The sequence below is a fragment of the Schistocerca serialis genome, chromosome 3, assembly GCF_023864345.2.
Source record: "Schistocerca serialis cubense isolate TAMUIC-IGC-003099 chromosome 3, iqSchSeri2.2, whole genome shotgun sequence".
NCBI lineage: Eukaryota > Metazoa > Arthropoda > Insecta > Orthoptera > Acrididae > Schistocerca > Schistocerca serialis.
The window spans coordinates 258,544,329-258,569,901 of record NC_064640.1 but is presented as its reverse complement, the minus strand read 5'-3'; the positions used below and the strand labels follow the sequence as shown (position 1 = coordinate 258,569,901).

The window sequence follows — 25,573 nt, the reverse complement described above, 5'->3', positions numbered from 1 at the left end:
GCCAGTGGGTAATTCGTAGGAGTGGAACTCTGAGCATAATGCCCTGCTAATAGTTCTGCAATCATGTCTGATTCAGTACAGACTGTTCCATTCAGGGAAAGCCCAGGTACACTGACGGGTGTCTGATACCCATAGAGTCACCTAATCTCACAACAAACCTGCGATGGACAGGTACAAGTGCCGATGGTGGAGACATACCATTTCCAGCACTCCTGCTTCCATAGGTGAATATGGCGTCGGGCCCGGGCACGGAGCCGTTTAAAGATAATGAGATGATCCAATGATGAGTGCCACTTATGATGCTCGAGGGCCCACCTGCGACCTCTAATCGCCTCAGCAATCTCCGGTGACCACCAAGGCACAGTCCTCCGCTGAGGGGACATGGAAGACCAGGGAAATAGCAGATTCTGTGGCAGAAATGATGCTGGTGGTGATCGTGTGAACCACCACATCAATGGCGCCATGAGAAAAAGGCTCAAGAGTGGCAATGGAGGTGAACGTGTCCTAGTCAGCCTTATTCAAAGCCCATCTGGGAAGGCGCCCAAGTGAGATGCTGGGGCAGTGACAGAAAGATCGGAAAGTGGTCACTACCGCCCAAGTCGTCATGCACACTCCATTAGACAAATGGTAGAAGGCCAGGGCTGCAGACCGAAAGGTCGATTTCTGAGTACGTGCCATGTGCCACACTGGAGTGTTTTTTTTTTTTTTTTTTTTTTTTTTTTTTTTTTTTTTTTTTTTTTGTGGTTTTCGGGCGCACAACTTCAATGGTCATTAGCGCCCTGACTACTCTAAGAATGCACCGCGAGGCACAAGTTGACAACAATAACTAAAAGGGAAAACACAATAAAAGACAGACTGACAGGCATAGGATTAAAAAACATCATCAAATGTCCTTAGCGAGGTGTGTCAAATTGATAAAACAAAGAACACGAGCAGCTGCTCGTGGGTCATCCGCTAAAATGGCATCGAAAGTATTAGGCAGGTTAAGATCGAGGCGCAGTGTGTTAAGATCAGGACAGGACATTAAAATGTGTCTAACCGTCAGCAAGTGCCCACATGGGCAGAACGGCGCCGGCGCAGCCGTCAGCAGATGGCGATGGCTGAACCGGCAGTGTCCAATTCTTAACCTTGCTAAAACGACCTCCTCCCGCCGAGAAGGGCGTGAGGAGGACGTCCAAGCCACGGGAAGAGGTTTTAAGGCCCGAAGCTTGTTGTCGGTAAGTGCAGCCCAATCGGCATGCCACAGCGACACAACGCGCCGACAAATGACCCTGCTAAAATCGGACGAAGGGACACAACAAGAAGCTGTCCGAGGCTGGAGGACCGCAGCCTTGGCCGCGGCATCTGCAGCTTCGTTCCCAGGGATACCGACATGGCCAGGAACCCACATAAAGCTAACCGGCGTACCGACGTCCACCAGCTGCTGAAGAGAGCGTTGGATCCGGTGTACGAAAGGGTGAACCGGGTACGGATCACTGAGGCTCTGGATGGCGCTCAGGGAATCTGAGCAGATGACATAAGCAGAATGTCGGTGGCGGCAGATGTAAAGAACAGCCTGGTAGAGGGCAAAGAGCTCAGCTGTGAAGACCGAACAATGGCCATGGAGCCGGTATTGGAAACTTTGTGCCCCGACAATAAAGGAACACCCGACCCCGTCATTGGTCTTAGAGCCATCTGTATAAATGAAAGTCATGTTGTTGAACTTCGAACGAAGTTCCAAAAAACGGGAGTGGTAGACCGAACCGGGGGTGACCTCTTTTGGGAGCGAGCTGAGGTCGAGGTGAACGCGGACCTGAGCCTGGAGCCAAGGTGGCGTGTGGCTCTCGCCCACTCGAAAGGTTGCAGGGAGTGAAAAATGAAGGTGTTGAAGGAGGCGACGAAAGCGAACTCCAGGGGGTAGCAAGGCAGAGACATACAACCCGTATTGAAGGTCAAGAGAGTCGTCAAAAAAGGAATGATAAGACGGATGGTCGGGCATTGACAGTAGCCGACAGGCATACCGACAAAGCAGTATATCGCGCCGGTAGGTGAGTGGCAATTCGCCAGCGTCAGCATGAAGACTCTCTACGGGACTGGTATAAAATGCTCCGATCGCAAGTCGTAAACCCCGATGTTGTATGGAGTTGAGGCGGCGTAAGATGGATGGCCGTGCAGAGGAGTATACGAAGCTCCCATAATCCAGCTTGGAGCGGACGATCGACCGATATAGACGAAGTAGGACGGTTCGATCCGCTCCCCACGACATACCACTGAGAACACGGAGGACATTTAAAGAACGGGTACAACGGGCGGCCAAATATGACACATGTGGAGACCAGCTAAGTTTCCTGTCAAATGTAAGGCCTAAAAATTTGATTGTCTCCACGAGTGGGAGAGCAACGGGACCGAGTCGTAAGGACGGTGGGAGAAACTCTTTGTAGCGCCAGAAGTTAATACAGACCGTCTTCTCGGCAGAAAAACGGAAGCCATTGGCGACACTCCAGGAGTAAAGACGGTCAAGAGAACGCTGAAGACAGCGCTCCAGGACACGTGCACACTGCGCGCTGCAATAGATGGTAAAATCGTCCACGAAAAGGGAGCCTGATACATCAGCTGGGAGGCAATCCATTATTGGATTATTCGCGATGGCGAAGAGAGCGACGCTCAAAACTGAGCCCTGTGGCACCCCATTCTCCTGGCGAAATGTGTCGGACAGGACAGAACCCACACGTACCCGAAACTGTCGATCCATTAAAAAGGAATGAATAAAAAGAGGGAGGCGACCGCGAAAGCCCCATGTATGCATGGTGCGGAGAATGCCCGCCCTCCAACAGGTGTCGTAAGCCTTCTCCAAATCAAAGAACACAGCCGCGGTCGGGCGCTTCCGCAAGAAGTTATTCATAATGAAGGTCGACAAGGTAACCAGATGGTCAACAGCAGAGCGGCGCCTTCGAAATCCACATTGTACATTGGTAAGTAGGCGTCGAGACTCGAGCAGCCAAACCAATCGAGAGTTAACCATTCGCTCCATCACTTTACAGACACAGCTGGTAAGCGAGATAGGTCGATAACTGGAAGGCAAGTGCTTGTCCTTCCCCGGCTTAGGAATCGGGACAACAATAGACTCGCGCCAGCATGCGGGAACATGTCCCTCAATCCAGATGCGATTGTATGTACGAAGAAGAAAACCTTTACCCGCAGGAGAAAGGTTCTTCAGCATCTGAATATGAATAGAATCAGGCCCTGGAGCGGAGGACCGTGATCGGCCAAGTGCGGTTTCGAGTTCCCGCATGGTGAATGGGGCATTATAACTTTCACAATTCGAGGAGCGGAAGTCAGGTGGCCTAGCCTCCTCTGCCTGTTTGCGGGGGAGGAAGGCAGGGTGGTAATGAGCGGAGCTCGAAACCTCGGCGAAAAAGCGGCCGAAGGCATTGGAGACAGCCTCAGGGGCCACAAGGACTTCATTCGCGACCTTCAAGCCAGAAACTGGGGAGTGGACCTTAGTGCCAGATATTCGGCGCAGGCTACCCCAGACAACAGAAGAAGGGGTAGAACTGTTGAAGGTGCTTGTGAAAGCAGCCCAGCTGGCTTTCTTGCTTTCTTTAATAATACGACGACACTGAACACGTAATCGTTTATAATTAATACAATTCGCCACTGTAGGGTGGCGCTTAAAGGTGCGTAAAGCACGTCGATGAGCACGTAAAGCATCTCGACATGCTGCGGTCCACCAGGGGACCGGTACGCGACGTGGAGAAGAAGTAGGGTGAGGGATGGAATATTCAGCAGCAGCGAGAATGACTTCCGTGAGGTGTGCGACCTGACGATCGCAGCTTGTGAAGGTTTGATCCTGAAAGGTAGCCCTGGAAGAGAAGAGCTCCCAGTCTGCCTTGGAGATGGTCCAACTAGAGGAGCACGGAGAGGGAGTATGCTGCAGGAGATGGATAACACACGGGAAATGGTCGCTCGAATATGTATCAGAAAGTGCATACCACTCAAACCGGCGTGCAAGTTGGGGAGTACATATAGAGAGGTCTAAATGGGAATAGGTGTGAGATGTGTCCGAAAGAAAAGTAGGGGCGCCAGTATTGAGGCAGACAAGATCGAGCTGGTTGAAAAGGTCTGCTAACAAGGAGCCCCTCGGGCAGGATGCTGGAGAGCCCCAAAGGGGATGGTGTGCATTGAAGTCTCCAGTTAACAAAAATGGTGCAGGTAGCTGAGCAATAAGTTGCATCACGTCTGCCCTGGTAACGGCAGATGACGATGGAGTGTAAACGGTACAAAAGGAAAACGTAAAAGTGGGGAGAGTAATGCGGATGGCAACTGCCTGCAGGCCGGTGTGCAACGTGATGGGATCGTAGTAAATATCATCCCGGACCAGCAACATAACCCCTCCATGAGCTGGGATACCTACCACAGGGGGTAGGTCAAAACGCACAGAGGTGTAGTGTGCCAAGGCAATTTGATCGCATGGGCGTAGCTTCGTTTCCTGGAGGGCTACGACAAGCGGACGGTGCAAGCGGAGCAGGAACTTCAAGTCCTCTCGGTTGGAGCGAATGCTGCGAATATTCCAGTGAATAAGTGCCATCGTAAGAAAAGAAAGATGAGAGAAGTGGTCACCTCGAAGGCCGCTTAGGGCCTGGCTTCGAGCGAGCACTGCCGCCGCTATCAGTAGGCGGACAGTCATCGTCCATTGGGTCTATAGGGTCATCGGCCATCTCGGGAGGATGGCCGGGAGGGGGAGCTTCCTCCGCCAGTGAACGGCCAGATGTACGGCGACCAGCGGTGCGGCCAGGCGAAACGGATGACGGCCTGGAGCGGCAGCCGCTGGGTGGCGCAAGAGAAATGCGCCGTGGCGGGGAAGGAGAACTGTGCTTCCTATGCGCCTTTTTGGAAGGACGTGTAGTGGAAGTACCGGTCGAAGGCTGTGAGGTCGAGGTACGGAGGAAGTCTGCACGGGATGGTTCCTTCTTGAAGGCCCGTGCATCTGACTTCGGTGTCTTCGTTTTAGCAGAAGCTGAAGAAGGTGCTCGTGTCTGTGGGGTGATGGGAGGAAGAGGAGACGTCGACCGCGCGATCTTAGCACTGGCCGAACGGACGACCGTGGTGCTGAAGGTCAGATCGCATGTCTGGGTTGCTACCTCCCGGGTAGTCCGAGGAGAGGCGAGGACAGTACTGTATTTCCCCGCTGGGAGCAGCGTGGGCTTCCTACTAGCCAATAGCTTGCGAGCAGCCGAGGTGGACACTTTCTCTTTGACCCGAATTTCCTGGATACAGCGTTCTTCCTTATAGACAGGACAGTCGCGGGAGGATGCTGCATGGTCACCCTGACAGTTCACACAACGAGGAGACGGAGGTGGACAGTCACCCTCATGGGCATCCCTGCCACAGGTGACACATTTAGCCGCATTGGAACAAGACTGTCGAGTGTGATTGAAACGCTGACACTGGTAGCAGCGCGTAGGTGTCGGGATATAGGGGCGAACAGAAATAACCTCGTAGCCCGCCTTGATGCGCGATGGCAGCTTAACACTATCGAAGGTCAAGAAAATTGTCCGGGTCGGTACAAGGTCATTGTTGACCTTTTTCATGACCCTATGGACAGCCGTCACGCCCTGCTCAGCGAGGAATGATTGAAGCTCCTCGTCAGTCAATCCGTCGAGGGAGTCAGTATAGACCACACCACGAGACGAATTCAAAGTTCGGTGGGCCTCCACCCGGACAGGGAACGTGTACAGGAGGGTGGCCCGAAGCAGTTTTTGTGCCTGAAAGGCATTCTCAGTTTCCAGTAATAAGGTGCCGTTACGCAACCTGGTACAGGATTTGACAGATCCGGCTATGGCATCTACGCCCTTCTGAATAACGAAAGGGTTGACAGAGGAAAAATCCTTTCCGTCCTCAGTTCGAGAAACTACGAGGAACTGTGGGGCAGGCGGTAGTACTTTTGTCACTGTTGGCTGGTCACGTTTCCGTTTTTGGGTCGAAGTCGAAAGAGATGGAGTAGAATCCATTGCGGAGGAATCCCCCATGATTGCCAGCGTCTCCGATGGCGCGCTCCTTCCTTGTGGGGACCCTCTCAGAGGGCACTCCCGCCTTAGGTGAATGTTTACACCTCAGGTCACACCTCCCGAGAAACAGACGGAGGGACCAATCGGCATGGTCAGAAGGTATCAGCTCAGGCAATCACCCCTCCCCGGGCCTGGCCTTTACCAGGGGGTACGCGCGTGCCTTACATGTCTACCCAGGGCGGGGACTTACGCGTTACCCCGTCACCGGCTACGCGTGCGAACGCGTGGGTCGGCCTTCAGACACGCACAGGGAGGAAGGAAGAAGAGGAAAAAGAAGAGAGAGAGGGAGAAAGAGGACAGACTGTCTCAAACGCCGAGGCGGAGACCAGAGAAGGCAAGGAGAAGAAGGCAATGAGAAAGCAAGGGGAAGAAGGCAATAAGAAGGCAAGGAGAAGAAGGCAATGAGAAGAAGGCAAGGAGAAAAAAAAAATGAGAAGGCAAGGAGAAAAAGGCAATGAGAAGGCAAGGAGAAGGCAAGGGAAAGAGTAAGGAAGACAGTGAGGTGGAGAAGAGCAAAGAAAGGAACCAACAAAAGGAAGGAAGAAACGAGAAGTGAAAAAACCAAAAGGACCACGATGATAGGTCGTGGAACCGTCCGTCTCCGGACGCAGGCGCGAACTACCCCCGTGAGGGGGATGGACTCCTTTTAGTCGCCTCTTACGACAGGCAGGAATACCGCGGGCCTATTCTAATCCCCGGACCCGCAGGGGGGCACACTGGAGTGTGTGGAGGTACCATTATTTAAAAGAGGAAGGTCGAGCTGTGCCAACACTTGCTCAATGACAGTGCCTCAGCCTGATGCCACCAATCCAACCCACAAAGGGTTAGTGGTGTTAAAGTCACGCAATAACAGAAAAGGTGGTGGCATTTGGGCTGTCAGTGCAGCCAGTATATGCTGTGGGACATCACCATCTGGTGGAAGATAGAGGTTGCAGACAGTAACAGCCTGAGGCATCCACACCTGAACAGCAACAGCCACTAAAGGTGTTTGAAGAGGGACACACACTCTGTAAAGAGAGTTAAGGATGTAGACACAGACTCCACCAGAAGCCCTCTCATAAGCTGCCCAATTCTTATAATAACCCTGATATCCGTGGAGGGCGGGGGTTCGCATTGCTGGAAACCAAGTTTTCTGGAGAGCAATGCAGAAGAAAGGGTGAAGGCTGAGAAGTAGTTGGAGCTCAGCAAGGTGGTGGTAAAAACCACTGCAATTCCACTTAAGGATGACATTGTCCGCAGCCAAAAAAGGCGTGAAGGGACCGAGGTGGTAGATTATGTTGCTGGATCACTTACTGCCACCGACTGAGTACCCGTGCAATTGACTTCCATGGTGTCTGATGGTCCAGCGAGATCTAGGTCCTCAGTGGATGCCAGAATCTCCACCCCATCCTCAAACACAGAGCTTGTAGGTTGGGGTTTGGTGGGGTGGACGCCACCGCAAGTTCCTTGGTCTTGGAGGTCTTCTTCTTGGGCTTTTCTTGCTGCTCCTTGGGTTTCACTGGCTGGGAGGGCTTCACTGATCCAGTCTCAGAGACAGAGGAGGATCGTGAAGCCCCATAACCAGCTGTTTGTGGCACTTATGCCACTGGCGTGCATCATCCTTCCCACTGGTGAAAACCTGGGAAGGGAGGGACCCAAGGGACCCCTTCCTAGCAAGAGGAGCTGAAGAAGTTTGACACTTCTCTGGCTTAGAAGTGGGGATGGACATCCCCGATGGGTAGGGGGGGTGTTGCTCCCGAAGTAGGTGCTGCAGGAGCAACAGAGAGGGTAGTGCCCCCCACGGTCAAGGGGGCAGGTGTAGTCTTATGGCTTGGGGAGCCGACTGGAATTCGCTGAACTGATGGGGCTATCACTGTTGTCGTAGCAGCAGCATAAGAGGAAGTCGTCCACACAGGATGGAGTCATTCATATTTCCTATTAGCCTCAGTGTAGGTCAGTCGGTCCAGGGTCTTGTAGTCCATGATTTTCTACTCTTTCTGTAAAATCCTGCAGTCTGACGAGCAAGGTGAATGATGCTCTCCGCAGTTGATACTGATGGGAGGCAGGGCACATGGAGTAATGGGATGTGATGGGTGTCCACAATCTCGACATGTGACACTGGAAGTACAGCAGGAAGACATATGGCCGAACTTCCAGCACTTAAAGCACCACATCGGGGGAGGGATATAGGGCTTGACGTCACAGCAGTAGACCACCACCTTGACCTTCTCAGGCAACGCATCCAAGATGAAGGCACCGGTGGCAACTTGATTATTCCTTGGACCCCAATGAACGCACCAGACAAAATGAACAACTCACCTTTCTAAATTGGCGTGCAGCTCATCATCAGACTGTAAAAGAAGGTCCCTGTGGAAGATAATGCCCTGGACCATATTTAAACTCTTATGGGGCATGATAGTAACTGAAACATCCCCCAACTTGTCACAAGTGAGTAATGCCCGTGACTGGGCAGAGGATGCTGCTTTTATCAAGCACATTTTGGACAAGCTCTCCACCTCCCCAAACTTGTCCTCTAAATGCTCTACAAAGAACTGAGGCTTCATGGACACAAAGGATTCCCCATCAGCTCTTGTACATACTAGGTAGCAGGGCAAATAAGCTTCGCTGCCATTCTTAGCCTTTTCTTCCTCCCATGGTGTGGCCAGAGACAGAAACGATTTGAGGTCATACGTGTTTGCATTAAATTGAGCCCTGGAACTCTGAGACTGCTGGTGGCTGGCCACCAGCAAGATAAGATGGGCCACGCCTTATTGCATGTCATCCACCCTGATGTCACCCACTCCGACCAAGGGCCCTCCCCATGGGCACCACCCAGCCATAGCAAGGGACACCTGGCAGGATGGCCATTGCTGGGAGTCCCGATGCCCTAGGGAGATAGGCATCTACTCCTTGGCATATGCAGGGAGTTAATGGTGCAGGCATCAGCAGAGTGATCCCTGTGTTGTCAGGGGGCTATAAACCAGCAGGGTATATGGTGACCCCACCACAATGGAGTGGCTACCGTGCTGGATATCAGGTGCAAAGAAGCCCATGGTCGTCATCGCCACAGAAAGCGACACAGCATAGTGGATGGTGGAATTTGCACCCAGGAATGTATTCTCATCCAAGAGATGGAGAGTGAGGGGGACTGCAATGTGACAACGAGAAAGAGTGGTAAAGATCTCAATGCATGCTGTGGATACTGTAAGCAAGTAAATTTATGTATCATCATCTGAAACTCACTCCATAATAATTACCACGGTTATTCTCAAACCACAGCAAATATTAAGATTACAGTTTTATCAAGGCCAGTATTTATGTAGTATAGTAACACTTGTCACACCTAATGGTCAACAACTGTGATAAGGTGCACATAAACCTGCTGCTAATTATAGTGTCTAATCCACTTTGGTTTTACAATTCAGTATGCCAGAAGAAAGTATGTCACAAAAAACATTAACACACTTGCAGCTGAGCTGCTGCAACTTGAGTGCTGGGTTTTATTGATAAAACTTTGGTACATTTTGTGCCACTCACATAAAGGATATATCAATGAGGCAGGGTGATTTGAATTATCCAGTTTGGACAGGAGATGTTGTGTCATGTTTTAAAGTGTCCTTTCAGAATATGAAGGTCTGTAAACCACAATTTTGTTACACTGATGCAAATATTGACAAGTTAACACTGATAGAAAAAGTTTTACATCATAAGCAACATGTATTTATGCCATTTTGTTCCAAATTTTGTTTTGGTTGGGACAGAACGAAAAATACATGCAGTTACACTGTTTGCTGGATTTGATTGGTTGAAGTGGTGTCAATATGGCAAGTGAAATGTTTCTCATTGTCTGTTTACATGAAGGCAGAATATGATACACCCTCTCCTAGAAAGGAGTTGTTAGGAAGTAAGTTTACTAAAATATTATGTAAAAATAGGAAAATTATCAACAATGAGGAATGTATATGAGAAAGATAGATGATAGTACACTATATGATTTACAGCAGAAATCAGGAACATTAAAGATTATCAAAGCCAAAGAGACTGACTGCAAACCTATGTCAGCAGAAGTAACTGTGGTCTGTGGGTTTAAGTTAATCATCTGATGATTTTACTCAGCATCATATTCCGATATCATTAGTCACAATCTATCGCTTCTGTATGCTCAAGGCATTTCTGTGCTATAATTTCAGGATATTTTTGATTGAGTCTACAATGGAAAATATTGGATTTTATAGCATGGAAATATATTGTGCATATAGAAGTAGTAGGTTCTGAGTAAATTGCTCAGTATCAACTGATGAAGTACACATACCTTATCAAGTGGAAAGGGGGGGGGGGGGGAATATTCCATCTTGTGAAATAATACTGCACACATGGTCAGACAACTGCCTTAAACAACTAGAGCAGCAGTTCATATGGATAAAAAAATATTTTGAATGTCCCGGCTACAAATACACCTCACTGTTTGAACAGCCATCAGGGAAAGGGGGGATTAATTGCCCTTAAGCTATTACTGTAATGATGCTGACAAAAGGAAAAATGTCATTAAAATGTAGGACACAATTTCGATTTGGGTGAACTGTTCTAATCACAAAAAAACCTTACTTAAAAGATTAACTGAGAACGATGAGTTCACACACAACAAACATAGAATAATGATGGATAATACTTGCAAATATTACAAACTGCAGCACTGATAAATTTGTATGATGTAAACAAATTAAAGGCAGCAAAACTTACTTTGGTTTAATGGTACCAATTGGAGAATGTGGCAAAAACAGAGACTACCACACTTCTGCTATAAGATAGACTGCTGCAAAACAGAAACAGCATATATCAACGTATCTTGTGCATCCACAGGAAGAGTTATTTATGGAGCCTACAATAATTTTCAGTCAGATACTTGTGAAAAATTTTAAGAACATGCTAAGAAATGTCAGTCATATGATAAGTCAATGAAGGGGTCCAAAACTCTCAGCCTATCTTTTGTGAATTAATCTGGTGTTGAAAATAAAGACAAATACAGGAAGTCAACAAATTAAATGACACATTAAGAAATTCATTCATACAGAACCAATGTTTGGACCTGCAAACAGCTGCACATAAAGAGTATAGATTTAAGTACCCTTTGTACCTAAGGGAAAGGGCAGGGATGGGTTTGGTTCAAAGCAAATGAAGCACCATACCATGGATGTCCAGTAATATTTTACATGAATACCCTGCCAAGTTAGCCCCTTTTCTTGCTCAAATTTATCAACAAAGTCTCATGCAGCGAGCAGTCCATGTGATGAAAATTACGTAGGTTACTCTAGTTTACAAAAAATAGTAAAAGAATTGATGCACAGAATTACAGACCAGTATTGCTGTTACCTATGTATTACTGGAGCCTAGAGCATATTCTAAGCCCAAAAATTGTGATGTCCTTGGAGGGAAACAAACTTCTCTCAGAGACTCAACATGGATTCAGGAAAAACCTTTTGCATAGGACACTACTTGCTTTATTCATACATGGTATTTTGTGAAGAGTTAATGCTGGTTAACAGGTATATTCTGTCATTCCAGATTTCAAAATGTGTCCAACATTGCACCGCACCAAGTTATGACTATAGGGATTATCTTTACAAATACGCTATTAGCTTCATGGATTTTCAGCTACTAGAACATAGTACACACAGGATAGTGAATGTTCGGTAGGAATTAAAGTAACATTGCGTGCGCACCAAGGAAGTGTCACAGGACCACTAATGTTCTCAATATATACAAAAAGAGTTATCAGACAGGATCAGTGGCATTACCAGATTGTTTGCTGATGATTCATTGTCATGTTATCACCGTAGAAAAATGCTGACAGACATGCCCAAAATTTGCACTTTGCAATGAATGGCAGCTCTCTTTAAACGTACCATACATAAATGTATGATAATGCCTGTAACATGGATTAAGAACCTGATAGTACATGATTATAATATTAGAGGTGGACATCTTTGGCACATCACACTGATTATGTTTTCAGGGGTAATTCTGTGAAGCACATGAAATTGGATGATCATGTAAACTCTACAATAGGGTGGTGAATTAAGACTTATGTTTCTCAGAAAGGTTCAGCAGAAGTGCAGTGTACATATTGATAAAATGTATACAGGATACTAATGTGAGCAAATGTAGAGTACTACTCCAGCATTTGAAGTTCTTACCCAGTAAGTAAGACATCAGAAATCAAATGAAATAAGACACACTGCAAGAATCCTCATAGGTCAGTATAGACCATATGGAAGCGCAACAGAACAGGTATTCAAGCAAGACTTTAACAACTACATTGCAATCAGTTTGTATCTCACACAGGGATCATAGGAGTAAGGTACGAGAGATTAGGCCAGGTACAGAGGCATCCAGGCAGGCAGGCATTCATTCATTCATTTCATTCATTCATTCCATCCCTCCCTCCCCTCATGGAGTACAACGAGGGTGTAGCTTATCAGCAACGACACAATCAGTGAATGGAGAAGAACAAGAACACCATGAGGCATAAATATTAGGGGGAAGGCACATCAACACGCTGTTATTCACAGATGATCAGGTTGTCACTCAAGACAGCCATGATAAACTAGAAAGAGAGACATATATATTTGTGTGCGTGTGCGTGTGAGCGAGCGAGCGAGCGAGCGCTCTCACGCGTGCTAGAGTGCATGTGTCTTTTTCTGAATAAGGCTACTGCCGAAAGCTAGATGTGTAACAATCTTATTGTGCCTGTCTGCAACTGAACAAGTCATCTTTACGGCAAGTAGCAATCTAACCTTTTCCTATTATTATAGATCTTCAACTGTTTGATGTTTATACTGTTGTAATTCAGCAGACTCAATTATTAGTATCCTTTTCCTGTTCACAGAGTACCTTTTCCATAGTTGCCATTTCAATATCTTATTGACAAGCTGATGCTTACTACACCTATCCTCATGAATAGCAATAGCTAAATCGCATTATCAGCCACTTTCATATATACTGAATAAAAATTTAGTAGCTCAGTAAAGACTGTCACAGGAATACTATTCTTATGACTAGAGCAAAGTTGTTTATATGATAATATTGATACAGTACCTGACTCGAGCGACTCAGATTAAGGAACATTACTACATAACCATGAATACTGTTCACTCCATGGAGGAGAGGTAAGGAATGCACCGAGTTGAATGCCACCTCAGCATTTGCTTGTATTGCCAGTTCATGCAACAATATGGAGCCATTTGCATTGATCGTGGCCAACTGAAGCTCAGTCATACGACTAAGAATAGTTTCCATATTTTCCAGGCCAACCCTGAAGATTTCTCCTTCGTGTGTAAGATTCTGTAAATAAAAAGCAAATAGGAATTATCATATCTTGTCCTTTCATATGTGCACAGAGGTTATTACCACTAACAGAAAAAGCTACATTACATAACATCCATGGTCAATAAAAAGAAATACGCACAGTATGGCCACTGAAAAGTCAGGTTATAAATCTGAATTTCATCATTCATTTCCCCAACAGAAACAAGAATATATAAGCACATTTCAGACCTTATTCACATACAAACACTGTCGTGCGATGTTTTTTTTATAAAGAACAAGAAACTTGATATTTTCATAGATTTATGTAGACTTTAAGAATAGTGTGTGAAACAGAAATAAATAATATTCCAGATATAAAAGTAGTTAATGACTTTAAAAGAAGAGTAAGACCAACATGCTACACATCTTACCTTTGCCATTTCAATGAATAACCCACACAATGAAGGGAAAAAAAATCAAACGTACAAAACTCTCTAGCATTGAGCAATAAGCTTATTATTATGGAATGAGAATGTGTCTAATCTTGCCTAATCAAAAGATTTGTTCCTGCATAAAGCACCATCAGCTGAAATGAATAAAACTGACATTGTGGCAGAGGCACTACAAACACTGTTCTTCCCACCAGAACAGGAGAGCACCTTCTCCTGTTTCCAACCATTTTGAAACAACTTCATTTTAAGTGGGCAGAGGACAACTACTCGTGACCAAATTGTTTGTGCAATTCAGCACAACTTATTATTCAATACTTTCATTTTCTCATCACCTGTTTCATTGATTTATTTCTCTGAATTCCTCTATGCCCCTGTATTCAGAACAATGAGACCGGTATGATATTTTTGACTACTTTATCAGTTGTACACCTTCAATGGAAATTGTAGTACACAGAAAATTTAATTGTGTGAGAGAGAGACTACATTTTCTTTTAGCCAGCCTCCACCCCCTGTCCTTCCCCATAAGTGACTGGTACAGCAGGGAGTAGAATGTGAAGTGAACTTACTTCCCACCTCACTAATTATTAATGGATTGCAGTGGGGAAACAAGGTATGTGAATGATAGCACTTCTTCATGTAATGCTGGGAGCATAACTTTAGAAATGGCAACACTGTTTTGAACTTTCTTTGGAACAAATTGTCAGTTGAAGGAAGGTAGGGGTTTAATTTACATATAATGAGGACATTAGATATGGAGCACAACAATGACTGGGGAAGAATGAGAAGGAAATTGGGTATGGCCTTTTCATTTCAAAGAAACCATCCTGGTATTCACACTAATCTATTTTGTGGAAATTATAGTAATCTAAACCCAGATGACCATATGGGGGTCTGAACCCAACTACTCCTAAACACACATGCCCGCGCACGCACCTCAAAGTACAACTGCATTGAGTGGCAATCTCTGCTAGGCTATGTAGTGAATGTACAGAACAGGTGTGAAACAGGGTGGCGGGAGGGACAGCAGGATAATGGGGGGGGGGGGGGGGGGGGGGGGAAGATACTCTAGTACTGCCTGTGCGTGTGTGTAGGGCCATGGTGGGGACAGTATGGTAGGATGCTAGGTGCAGCATCAGGAGCCCTCTTCCATCTAGGTCTTTTCCATGGATATAAGCCATGGAGCAAATGGCTGGGGACAAGGTTGGAATAGGAATGTAGAAGGACACAGTGTAGTTTGTACGCCAAGTGGAATAACACTGTTGGAGGGGAGAAGAATACAGCTGAGAGGACACATTTCAGAGCATGACAAAGAGGTACTCAAAACCTAGGCAGCGAACATGATTCAGTATCTCCAGTCCTGGATGATATAAGTCACATGGAGTGTACTACTTTGTGGTCTATCAGCTGATATTTGAGGGTTTGTAGGCAACTGTGGTCACAAGGCAAGGGATATTATTTCCAGACCCTCAGCGTATTTGGAAACTGACTGCATATCACTGCAGAAGTGACAACCATGGGTGGTTAGGCTGTATGGAAGTGACTCACTGGTGTGGAATGGATGTCAGCTGTTGAGACTGAGGTATTGCTGGTAGATTTGATGTGGACAGAGGTACCCGTAGTCCATTCATAAGATGGAGGTCATTGTTGGGGAAGGTGGCCTGTTGGACTGAGGAGGACCAGAGGTGAACAGGGGAGAAGGTGTTGACATTCTAGAGGAATGCAAAGATGTTGGCCTTATCCTAGGTTCATATCATGAAGAGGTCATCATTCAACCTGAGCTAGCTGAAGAGCTTGTGATTCTGGGTTGTTAGGAAGGATTCGTCTAAATGACCCATGAAGAGTTTGGCATAGGATGGTACCACACAGGTACTCATTGATACACCAATGATTTCCTTATAGGTGATGCATTCAAAGGAGAAATAACTGTTGGTGGTGATATAGTTGGCCATGATGACCAAGGAGGAAATTGTAGATTTGTATTAAGTTTGGCACTGGGAAAAATACTGTTCAATAGCAGCATGATAATGGGTATTTGGGATGTTAGAGTACAGGAAGGTGGAATCAACAGTGGCAAAGTAGGCACAGGAACTGTAGGTAGTTCATAGAGGGATTGATTGATATCATTTACATAGGAAGGTATATTATGCCTAATAATCTGAAGATGTTTGTCTACAAGGCAGAGTCTTTCTATGGGGGCACAGTGTCCAGCCACAATGGGACATCATGAGTGGTCGGGTTTATTCATTTTGTGAAGGATAAACAAGGTAGGAGTTTGGAGAGTGGTGGGGGTGAGGACAGAGATAAGACTCAAGGTAGAGGTTCTGGGATGGACCTAGGGGTTTAAGGAGGGTCTGGAAAACATTCTGTATCCCTGCAATGGGGTATCTATGGTGGAGGTTGTGGGTGGACCAGTCTGACAGTTGGTAGAAACCCTAAACTAGATAACCACTGAAGTTCATAACTAGTACTGGAGCCTTTGTTGACAGGTAGGACTACAAGATCAGGATCAGTTTTTAGGTGGTGAACTGAGTTTATTTCTGCATAGGTGATGTTTGTTTCCATGTTGAAGGCTTTGGGGAACAATGGTTAGATTAGCACATTCTGGAATGTTATCAGGGGTGATTTGGGATGAGTGAGAGAGACTCACCATTAGATGGATGAGTAAACTGAGTAAGGCAGGATTCTGTTTTGCTTTTTAGGTTGAGTCTGATTAGTAGGGTTGGTGATAGAAAAAGTGTTTTTACTGTAGGGCTGTGAAACAGAGCACAGGTACTAAACAAACCAAGCATGACAATTTCTGCCTGGGGCAAAAGCTGAGCTTCTGAATAGGATTGATACTTCAGTGGGACTGAAGCTTTTGGAGGCAGGTTTATAATTGTGTTACAGGTCTATCTAGGCTCTTAAGGGTGGAGGAAGAAGTTTTGGAGGATGTGGCAGATGTATCAGGTCTGCTGAGTAAGGCGTGACTGCTATAAGGAGGTGTGGGGGGGGAGGGGGGGATTTGATGGACACTGTTATGGTAGTGGGCACTGCTAGTCCATGGCAGGAGAATGAGGCAAACAGACAGGATTAGAATGTTGAGGGCTCTGGACTGATGGAACATGAGCAGCTAAATGTCAAGGTGGAAGGATGGCTAACAGCTGGACATGGGTATTGTGATGATCAGGCCATCTAGCGGGCTTCCACAAGCTACGCAATACAGGTACAGTATCTGGTAGTGGGTTCTGATTGGGAACAGTGGAACTTTTCCGTACTGCCACAAATAGAAAGAGCAAGGATCCATAAAGGAGGATAAAAAACACAAAAACACATACACTATGTTATCAGAAGTATCCAGACACCTGGCTGAAAATGACTTACAAGTTTGTGGTGCCATCCACTGGTAATGCTGGAATTCAATATGGTGTTGGCCCACCCTTTGCCTTGATGAAGCTTCCAATCTTGCAAGCATATGCTCGATCAGGTGCTGGAAGGTTTCTTAGGAAATGGCAGCCCATTCTTCAAGGAGTGTTGCACTGAGGAGAGGTACTGATGTTGGTGGGTGAGGCCTGGCACGAAGTCGGCATTCCATAACATCCCAAAGGTGTTCTGTAGGATTCAGGTCAGGACTCTGTATCTTTGAACATGATCAGGCCTGCACAATCGCCATCCCTGAATTGCTCTTCAATAGTGGGAAGCAAGAAGGTGCTTAAAACAACAATGTAGGCCTGTGCTGTGATAGTGTCACACAAAACAACAAGATGTGCAAGCCACCTCCATGAAAAAAATGACCACACCATAACACCACTGCCTCCGAACTTTACAGTTGGCACTACACACGCTGGCAGCTGACTTTCACCGGGCATTCACCATACCCACCCCTTGCCATCAGATTACCGCATTGTGTACCCTGATTTGTCACTCCACACAACGTTTTTCCACTGCTCTATCATCCAATGTGTACACTCTTTACACCAAGGGATGTATCATTTGACATTTACCGTCATGATGTGCAGCTTATGAGCAGCCACTCGAGCATGAAATCCACGTTTTCTCATCTCCCGCCTAACTTTCATAGTACTTGCAGTGGATCCTGATGCAGTTTGGAATTCCTTTGTGATGGTCTGGATAAATGTCTACCTATTACACATTACAACCCTCTTCAACTGTCAGCGGCCACTGTCAGTCAACAGACAAGGTTGGCCTGTACACTTTTGTGCTGTACGTGTCCCTTCACATTTCCACTTCACTATCGTATCAGAAACAGTGGACCTAGGGATGTTTAAGAGTGTGAAAATCTCGCATACAGACATATGATACAGGTGACACCCAATCACCTGACCCCGTTCACAGTCAGTGAGTTCCGCGGAGCACCCCATTCTGTTCTCTCATGTCGTCTAATGACTATTGAGGTCACAGATATGGAGTACCTGGCAGCAGGTAGCAGCACAATGAACTCAATACGAAAAACGTATGTTTTTGAGGTGTCCGGATACTTTTGATTACATAGTGTAGGAATGTCTTAAGAACTCATAATAGATGAATCCAAATTTAGTAAGAGAGTGTGAAATCAGGTGAAGTTTAGTAAAAAAGCAGTGAAACCAGATGAAATACAAAAAAAAGCAGAGATGATGACAGAATAAAATGTCAGTGAAAGTAGGATTGTATCAAAGTCAAAACAGAAATAAAAACAAATAAAAGCCTGATAACTGTGTTTGAAGGTCCATGTATAATTATATTGGTGAGGAACATGTGGGATTCTGGGAATTGCACCTACAGATAGCACAAGCAAATTGTCATCTGATGCACACGTCAGACAGTTGCTACATGTTGGCTGGAAAGTCAATATGTCACAGGATTCTTGGTAAGTAGGTCAAAAGGATATGTGGTTTTGAAGGTGATGATGAAACATAGGAAAATAAGAAAGAAAAGGATAGACACAAAGTAATGTGATAGAGAACAGTAACAAAAGGAAATAGCACCATCCTATAGCAATCTATTCTTGTGCCATCTAGAGGAATGCTTCCTCGTCGCCCAAAATCCCACAGCCCGCACCTGTTTCAGATACATTGCTGACATCTTTATGATCTGGACTGAGTGTGAGGATATTCTACATACACTCCTGTAGAATCTCAACACCTTTTCCCAATTCCATTCCTAAGCCACCTTCCTCAATGTCTACCATCTCATGGATGGTGCCATCAGTACTTCCATCCACATCAAACCTATCAATGATGAATAGTACCTCCATTTCAACACCTCCCACCCATTACACACTAGTAAGCCCTTACATATAGTCTAGCCATCCGTGGTCAAAGATCCACAGTGACAGAAAAACCTCTCTTCAAATATGTTTAGGGTCTTGCCGAGGCCTTAACAAACCAAAATTACCCTCCACACTTTTTCCAGAAACGAATCTCCCATGCCTTGTCTCTCCAGTCACCATTGACCCCTCCTACCCTCCCCCAACTGAGTCACTACCACTGGACTGAAGAAGCTGAATCAAGTTCTCTGCCAAAGTTTTGAAAACCTCTTATCGTGTCCTGAATGAGAAATATCCTCCCCACCTATCCCACCACCTACCCAACCTACACAGTATCCTTGTCTGTCATGTTCCATGTCTGCTCCCATCTCCTTGCCCCATGGCTCATCCTTGGTAAAGACCTAGGTGCAAAACCTGTCCCATACATTCTCTCATTACCATCTATCTCCAGTCCTTTCACAGGCATTTCATACCCCACAAAAGGCAGGGCCACCAGTGAAAGAAGCCATGTGGTATACCAACTTAGCTGCAACCACTGTGTGGCATTATACATGGGAAGGACCACTAACAAGCTGCCAAACAGTAGCCAACAGAAAGCTAGACTACACAGTTGCCAAACCAGTCATGTAACACAGTGTGCTCGACTTCAGTGACACTCAGTCCACAGCATCTAAATTTTTCCCCACAAACATCAGCTTTTCTAAATTCTGCTGGTGGGAACTTCTCCCTGTAACACACCCTTTGCCCCATACAACCATGTGCAATGGACGAGTATGTACTCTTGTTAACACCAACCATTTCAAGGGCAGTCACATTATGGTCCCCTGAGAAGCTGGATAAATGTACTGACAGATTGATGCACATTGGGCACAATGTATCTGTTGTGAATCCTTGTTTTCAAGAGTGATCTGTCAAACATTTCCACAGCTGTAGACCATGTTCTGCACATTCTCTTAGTACAAATGCATGTCAAGATTGATGCATTGTGCAAGCAGCAGTGGCTCACCGATCATCATCCAGGGATGAAATACAGGCACATGTCACAGCTGCTGTGTCATGAGAGATTATTTGAAGCCATCTGCTTGCAGGATTAAGACCATGTGTGCCTCTGATCAGTATCCTAGAGCTCATTCACCCAACACACAGATGTCCCATGCCAGGCTTCATGGGGGAAGGGGGAGGGGGACATCAGTGACAACTCATGGTCACATCTGATGTTTCTGCAAGTAAAATTACCAGCAACCAATACAATGTGCAGGCTGTTATCCCTATGTTATTCCAATTTCTTTGACAGGAAGGTGATGTGCTTTGTCAATAGGGCAGTCCATGTCCACATACAGTTGCTGCAACACACTCTTCATGATGTACAAAATCTGCCCTGGCCAGCAAGACCACCAAATCTCTCACCAAATGAGTACATATGGGACATGATGAAGCAGAAACTTGGTCATTTCCTAGGGTCTGCAAAAACTATTGCCAAACTGCAACAGGGGGTGCAAGAGGCGAGGGACAAGCTATTGCAGGATGCCATTTGGCATTAAATTGTTTGCATGCAAGAATACACAGCTGTGTTGCCACCAGAGGAGGTTACACTGTGCACTGATGTGATTGCTTGGGCACCCTTCACTGTGTCACGTTTCATTTGGTCTGAATTTGTTGTCATAATCTCTTTCAGTGATGAACTACCTGTCACTTCACTTGCCAATAAAATGACATTGCCTTTGATCGTGTTGTATTTTTCCCAGCAGTGTAAATACACACATTTTTCCCTGTAGTGTAAATATACAATCACCAAAGTAATAAATAGAAATTATACAATATAGCAAAGCATTTATAATACATGATATTTACCAAAATGGATTTGCAGACAGTTGCTACAGCTTGTCCAGCAGATGTGACTGGGTGGTCAAGAGGTAGGTAAGAAATTTCCAGTATTTTCATTAAGCGAGGAATACCACCCTGAGATATGAACTCACGGCAGTGATCATCTGTTGAATTATTAGTTAGAATTGAATCTAGAAATTTCATCTGAAATATAAAGACACACTCATGTAGGGCATCAACTGCTAAATGACATGAAGAAAGTGTAATTTTATGTTGTATATGCACAATTTACTGTTCAAGGAAGGATGAGGTAGAGCTGGTGGAGCAAAGTTGAGTAAAGCTAGTCAAGCAGATGAAAGGTTAAGAATAAGAGAAACGGTTTATTATTTATTTATTTATTTATTTATTTCAATGGAGCTGTGGGCAGTATGTGCAAGAATGCTAGCTGTTATTGAAATAGTCTAGGTTGAACAATTTGTTTCGATGCCAATTACTAATACTTACCACGTTGATAATGTAATCAACAAGAGGAACATTCATCCTTTCACCCACTGCACCATCTTCCTGTTGAGCATGTGATAATGTAGAAGCATCATCTTCATCCTCTTCGTCACTGCTGCTACTCCCACCCTGCCTTGCAGAAGAAGGTTGAGGAACTTCAGCACGGACATTCCCTCGCCAAAGAGAATTTCTTGGATCTTGGTGAATGTCATACAATTCATCCAAAAGCTGCAAAAATACATTAATTTTTTGTGTGTTGGCACTATCTAATTGAATAAAAATTTAAAAAATCAGTTGTGTTTGATATTCCATTCATGAAATATGGCTTAGGTAATCCATGAGAGAAATATAAATACAACCCAAGTATCAATGTGTGAGTACTGTGATACTCATCGTTTAACTTTTTATGAAATTGCAGGGAAATTAACCAAATGTAATAAATGTAAAATATTCATTTTGTGGAGTGCCATACCTATCTTAACACTCAACTGTTTTTCACTGTATCATGGACTCTCAAAAACTGAAATTAACATCTGCATACATCTCAAATCACTAACTACCTGCCTTGCCCTAGTAAACCTCACAAATTTACTAGCTCATGGTTGCTATCAGTCGATTATCAATTATAACTTAAACAAGTCAAAGCAATGCAAATGGGATACTCTATGGCTCAACAAGAGGAGATTGCTGAAATGCATTTTATTAGAAGCGTGTAAGGAAGAAAGGAAGCTTGGAGTTTAATGTTGGGTCAATGACAATTTCATAAGAGGCCAAGTCAATCCAAGATATGGGGTGGAAGGGAATGGGATCACTCTAATACATGCCCTAATCTCGTAAGGGAAACTGAAGACAGTCTGTATCAAGATGATGATAGAAAGTGTTTGAAGTCTATTCCTCCCAAAGGAGAGTCCAGTGTCTCAACCACTGTACCACTTCACTCACTGATTATTACAGGAATGTATGAATGACTGCTTTTGTTTAGGTACACTGGGAGCAGCAGTGATTATAGCACACCAGACTCTTAAGATATTGTTGTGGGAAATTAACAGTGATTAACCAACCATAATTGGGTTCATCAAACACTTAAGGAAAACCCTACAGATCATATAGTAAATGATCATACAAACATCAAATCCGTGCACTATACAATTTTTTCATAAATCCCAGTATGACAAGCTGTACAAACTGAACCTCCATGGCCAGATAATTTCCAAATCCCTGATCATAATCAGAAACACATTAATGGAAATGACTGGGTTTAGTATACCAGCCAGCAGATGTCACAATGGCGGCAGACAAGCTGGCATGTGTAGCACAGCAGGATAGTGCGGAAAACTGCCATAGAGGCACATGCGACATATGGTATGGGCAGACCTGCTGGCAGAAGTGTTTACTTGCAGGCGGCAGCAAGCCAAGCGGGCCAGTGCTTACTCTGAGTCTGTCCACTAATGGACTGTATTGTGCAGAGTGCTTAGCCATTAGCCATCCAAACACTGAGTTCTTGCCATGCTCATGCGTATGTGGGTTCACACACTTGGCTTACAGATCAATTCAGATGGTGAGTGTTTCCCTCTCATACGGGTTCTGTTCCCTGGCTATTATCGAGCCACCTTTGGCCTGAGAACTATCCACACCAATCATTTAGTGATGCAGTGTTGTCATGCCTGTGCAGATACTAAAGTGGCAACTAAGGACTTCTTATGCATGTGATGCTCAACTATTTTCTTTCTCCTTTCCCCTTGTGCCCCCATGGTCCCTACATTTCTACAATGCTGGCAGTAACAGTTGCACCTACGGAATGAGCAGCTATAGTTGCTACAGTAACAGCAGGCTGCTGATAACCCAGAATGTTTATTTGCTTCATGCCCTTGCCTTGCTGGTGGAGAGCCAGGCTTCCACTGTTCCAGCTTATGCACTGTCCCCACCTTCCCTCACACTGTTTGCCTCTTTTGACGAGTTGATGGAGAGGTGGGAGAATTACCTGCCATGGTTCTTGCTGCACTGCCAGCTACAACATATTGTCAATCCAGTTGATAAGGCTGCCTTGTTGTTGTCCAACAGTGCAGGATTGTACAAAGTTGCCTAAAATTTGAAGTCCTCCACTGAGCCCAAGAAACTTCCCTTTGATGAGCTTTGTTGGTTGCTTATGTGGTATATCTGACATCAAACCCATGTAGTGGCAGCATAGTTGTAGTTAACCAGTATCCCAAGTGCCTTGGTCAGTCGTATGCAGCCTGGATCATCAATTTCCAACACTTCTAACCCAAGTGTCATTTTGTGTGTTCCAAATGTGCTACCTCTTATGCCAACTCACTAGTTTGTGATATGATAGTCTGGTTAGCTACCAATCTTGAGGTTCGGACTAAAGCAGTGACGTAGTGCGACGTCTCTCTTTAGCCAACGTTGCTCAAATTGTTGTATTGCATGAGCTTACAGCAGTGGCAAGTTACATACTTCCAGATAATTGGCTAGAGGCTCAATTGGATGCGTGTGGTAAACAGCCATCTGCACCCTGCAGGATACCACTCTTAACCAGTGTCCAACCAATTCACAGTGTGTTGTGACGGTTGACAATGCCGATGCAGTGATGTCGTTGCATTGCCCATTCTCGCGCATGTTGAGCTCAATGGGATCGTGCCACTTGCAGCATCTTAATTCACACCAGCAGTGTTTTTCAAGTCCATGGCGTCATTCTCCTCCTGCTCGTTGGACGAGTCAGAGGTCCTGCCCCCGACCGTTATTTGTTGCATGACTGCTGTGACTGCCCACACATGCTGGTCATGTGTGGGGTATGGTGGCAGATACATCTACTGTTTGTTACAGTGAATAGGCTGTAAGTCAGTCAATGGATGTCCTGATGTCTTTACTGGACTCTGGGGCTGCCTCTGATTTCCCGCACGTGCCACCCCAGCACATTTTGCTGATGATTGTAGTGGGTGGGAGGCCAGTCAGATTTCAGGTAAACATGGGAATGACGGTCAGTCCAATTAATTTAGATACATACCGGCTCTTAGGGTGCTTGGAGTTGCAACAGCCATTCAATCAGATTTCTCCTTATAGTAAACAGCACATACCTTTGTGGGTGCAATTTTCTGTCTCCACACATTATAAGACTGTGGAATAGCAACTTACCTTGTTAGAATGCGTTTACTGTTTTTGGCTAAAGTGCATTTAGTGTGTCAATCCATTCTTTTTCATGATCCAGATACATATGTGCCTCTTAAGCCACCAGCAGCACCCAAATTTTGTCATGTCTACCCCATTCTCTTTAACATGTGCGAGAAGGTAAAGGTAGAGTTGCAGTGTTGGCAGTTTCAGGGTATCTTTTTCCTATATCATTGAGTCAGTGGGCCATCTCGTTCGTATGCTTGTGGTTTCTTGGACTTTTGTGGTCCTCAGGACCCACTTTGGGTTTTTCAGTTTAATTGTTTGCCTTTTAGAATCTCGCCTGCACTAGACATCTACTAATGTTATTTGGATCAGTAAACTCAGGACATTTCTTGTTGCATCGATTAGCTTGCTGACATCTGGGTCACAGGCTCTACTCGAGAGGAGCATTTACGAAACCTTCAGTCAGTTTCCCCGCACCTTCTGGAGAATGGTCTTTCTTGCAAACAGGAGAAATGCAGAATGAGATTTTCACTCTGCAGTGGAGTGTGCACCGATATGAAACTTCCTGGCAGATTAAAACTGTGTGCCGGACCAAGACTCAAACTCGGGACCTTTGCCTTTTGTGGGCAAGTGCTCTACCGATTTAGCTATCCAAGTACGACTCACAACCTGTCCTCACAGTTTCAGTTCTGCCAGCAGAGCACTTGCCTGTGAAAGACAAAGGCCCCAAGTTTGAGTCTCGGTCTGGCACATAGTTTTAATCTGCCCGGAGAAATGCAGTCTTTTCTCCCTGAAGATGCATTTTTTGGGTCATGTGCTTATGGTCTTGCCCCATAGACAACCCCATCAAGACCATTTTCAAACTACCATGGCCCAAGAACCTGTAGGAGTTCCAATCCTTTTTGTGTAATATTTCATATTATGCTCAGTTCATTCCCCAGGCAAAATGCACCTTCCAGCCTCTTATCCAGCTTTGCGAAAGGGTGTTAAGTTTGTATGGTCTGGATTATCAATGGGCTTTTCATCTCTTGAGCAGCATTTGTGCTCTGCTCCCTGTCTAGCTTCCTTTACTATGTAAACTTTGAACTCTGGCCTGTGACACATGCCAGTGT

The 25,573-nt window shown here is 45.4% G+C and overlaps 1 protein-coding gene across 1 annotated transcript in view; it reads right to left on the bottom strand.

Moving 5' to 3' along the window:
* LOC126470028 (E3 ubiquitin-protein ligase HUWE1) overlaps window positions 1–25,573 on the bottom strand; it is a 458,288-nt gene that overhangs the window by 277,934 nt on the left and 154,781 nt on the right. Inside the window, exons 12-14 of the mRNA XM_050097515.1 lie at window positions 21,354–21,578; window positions 20,877–21,053; window positions 13,122–13,367 (exon numbers count right to left, since the gene is read on the bottom strand). Coding sequence (XP_049953472.1) covers window positions 13,122–13,367; window positions 20,877–21,053; window positions 21,354–21,578 — 648 coding nt within the window. The remainder of the gene's footprint in view (window positions 1–13,121; window positions 13,368–20,876; window positions 21,054–21,353; window positions 21,579–25,573) is intronic.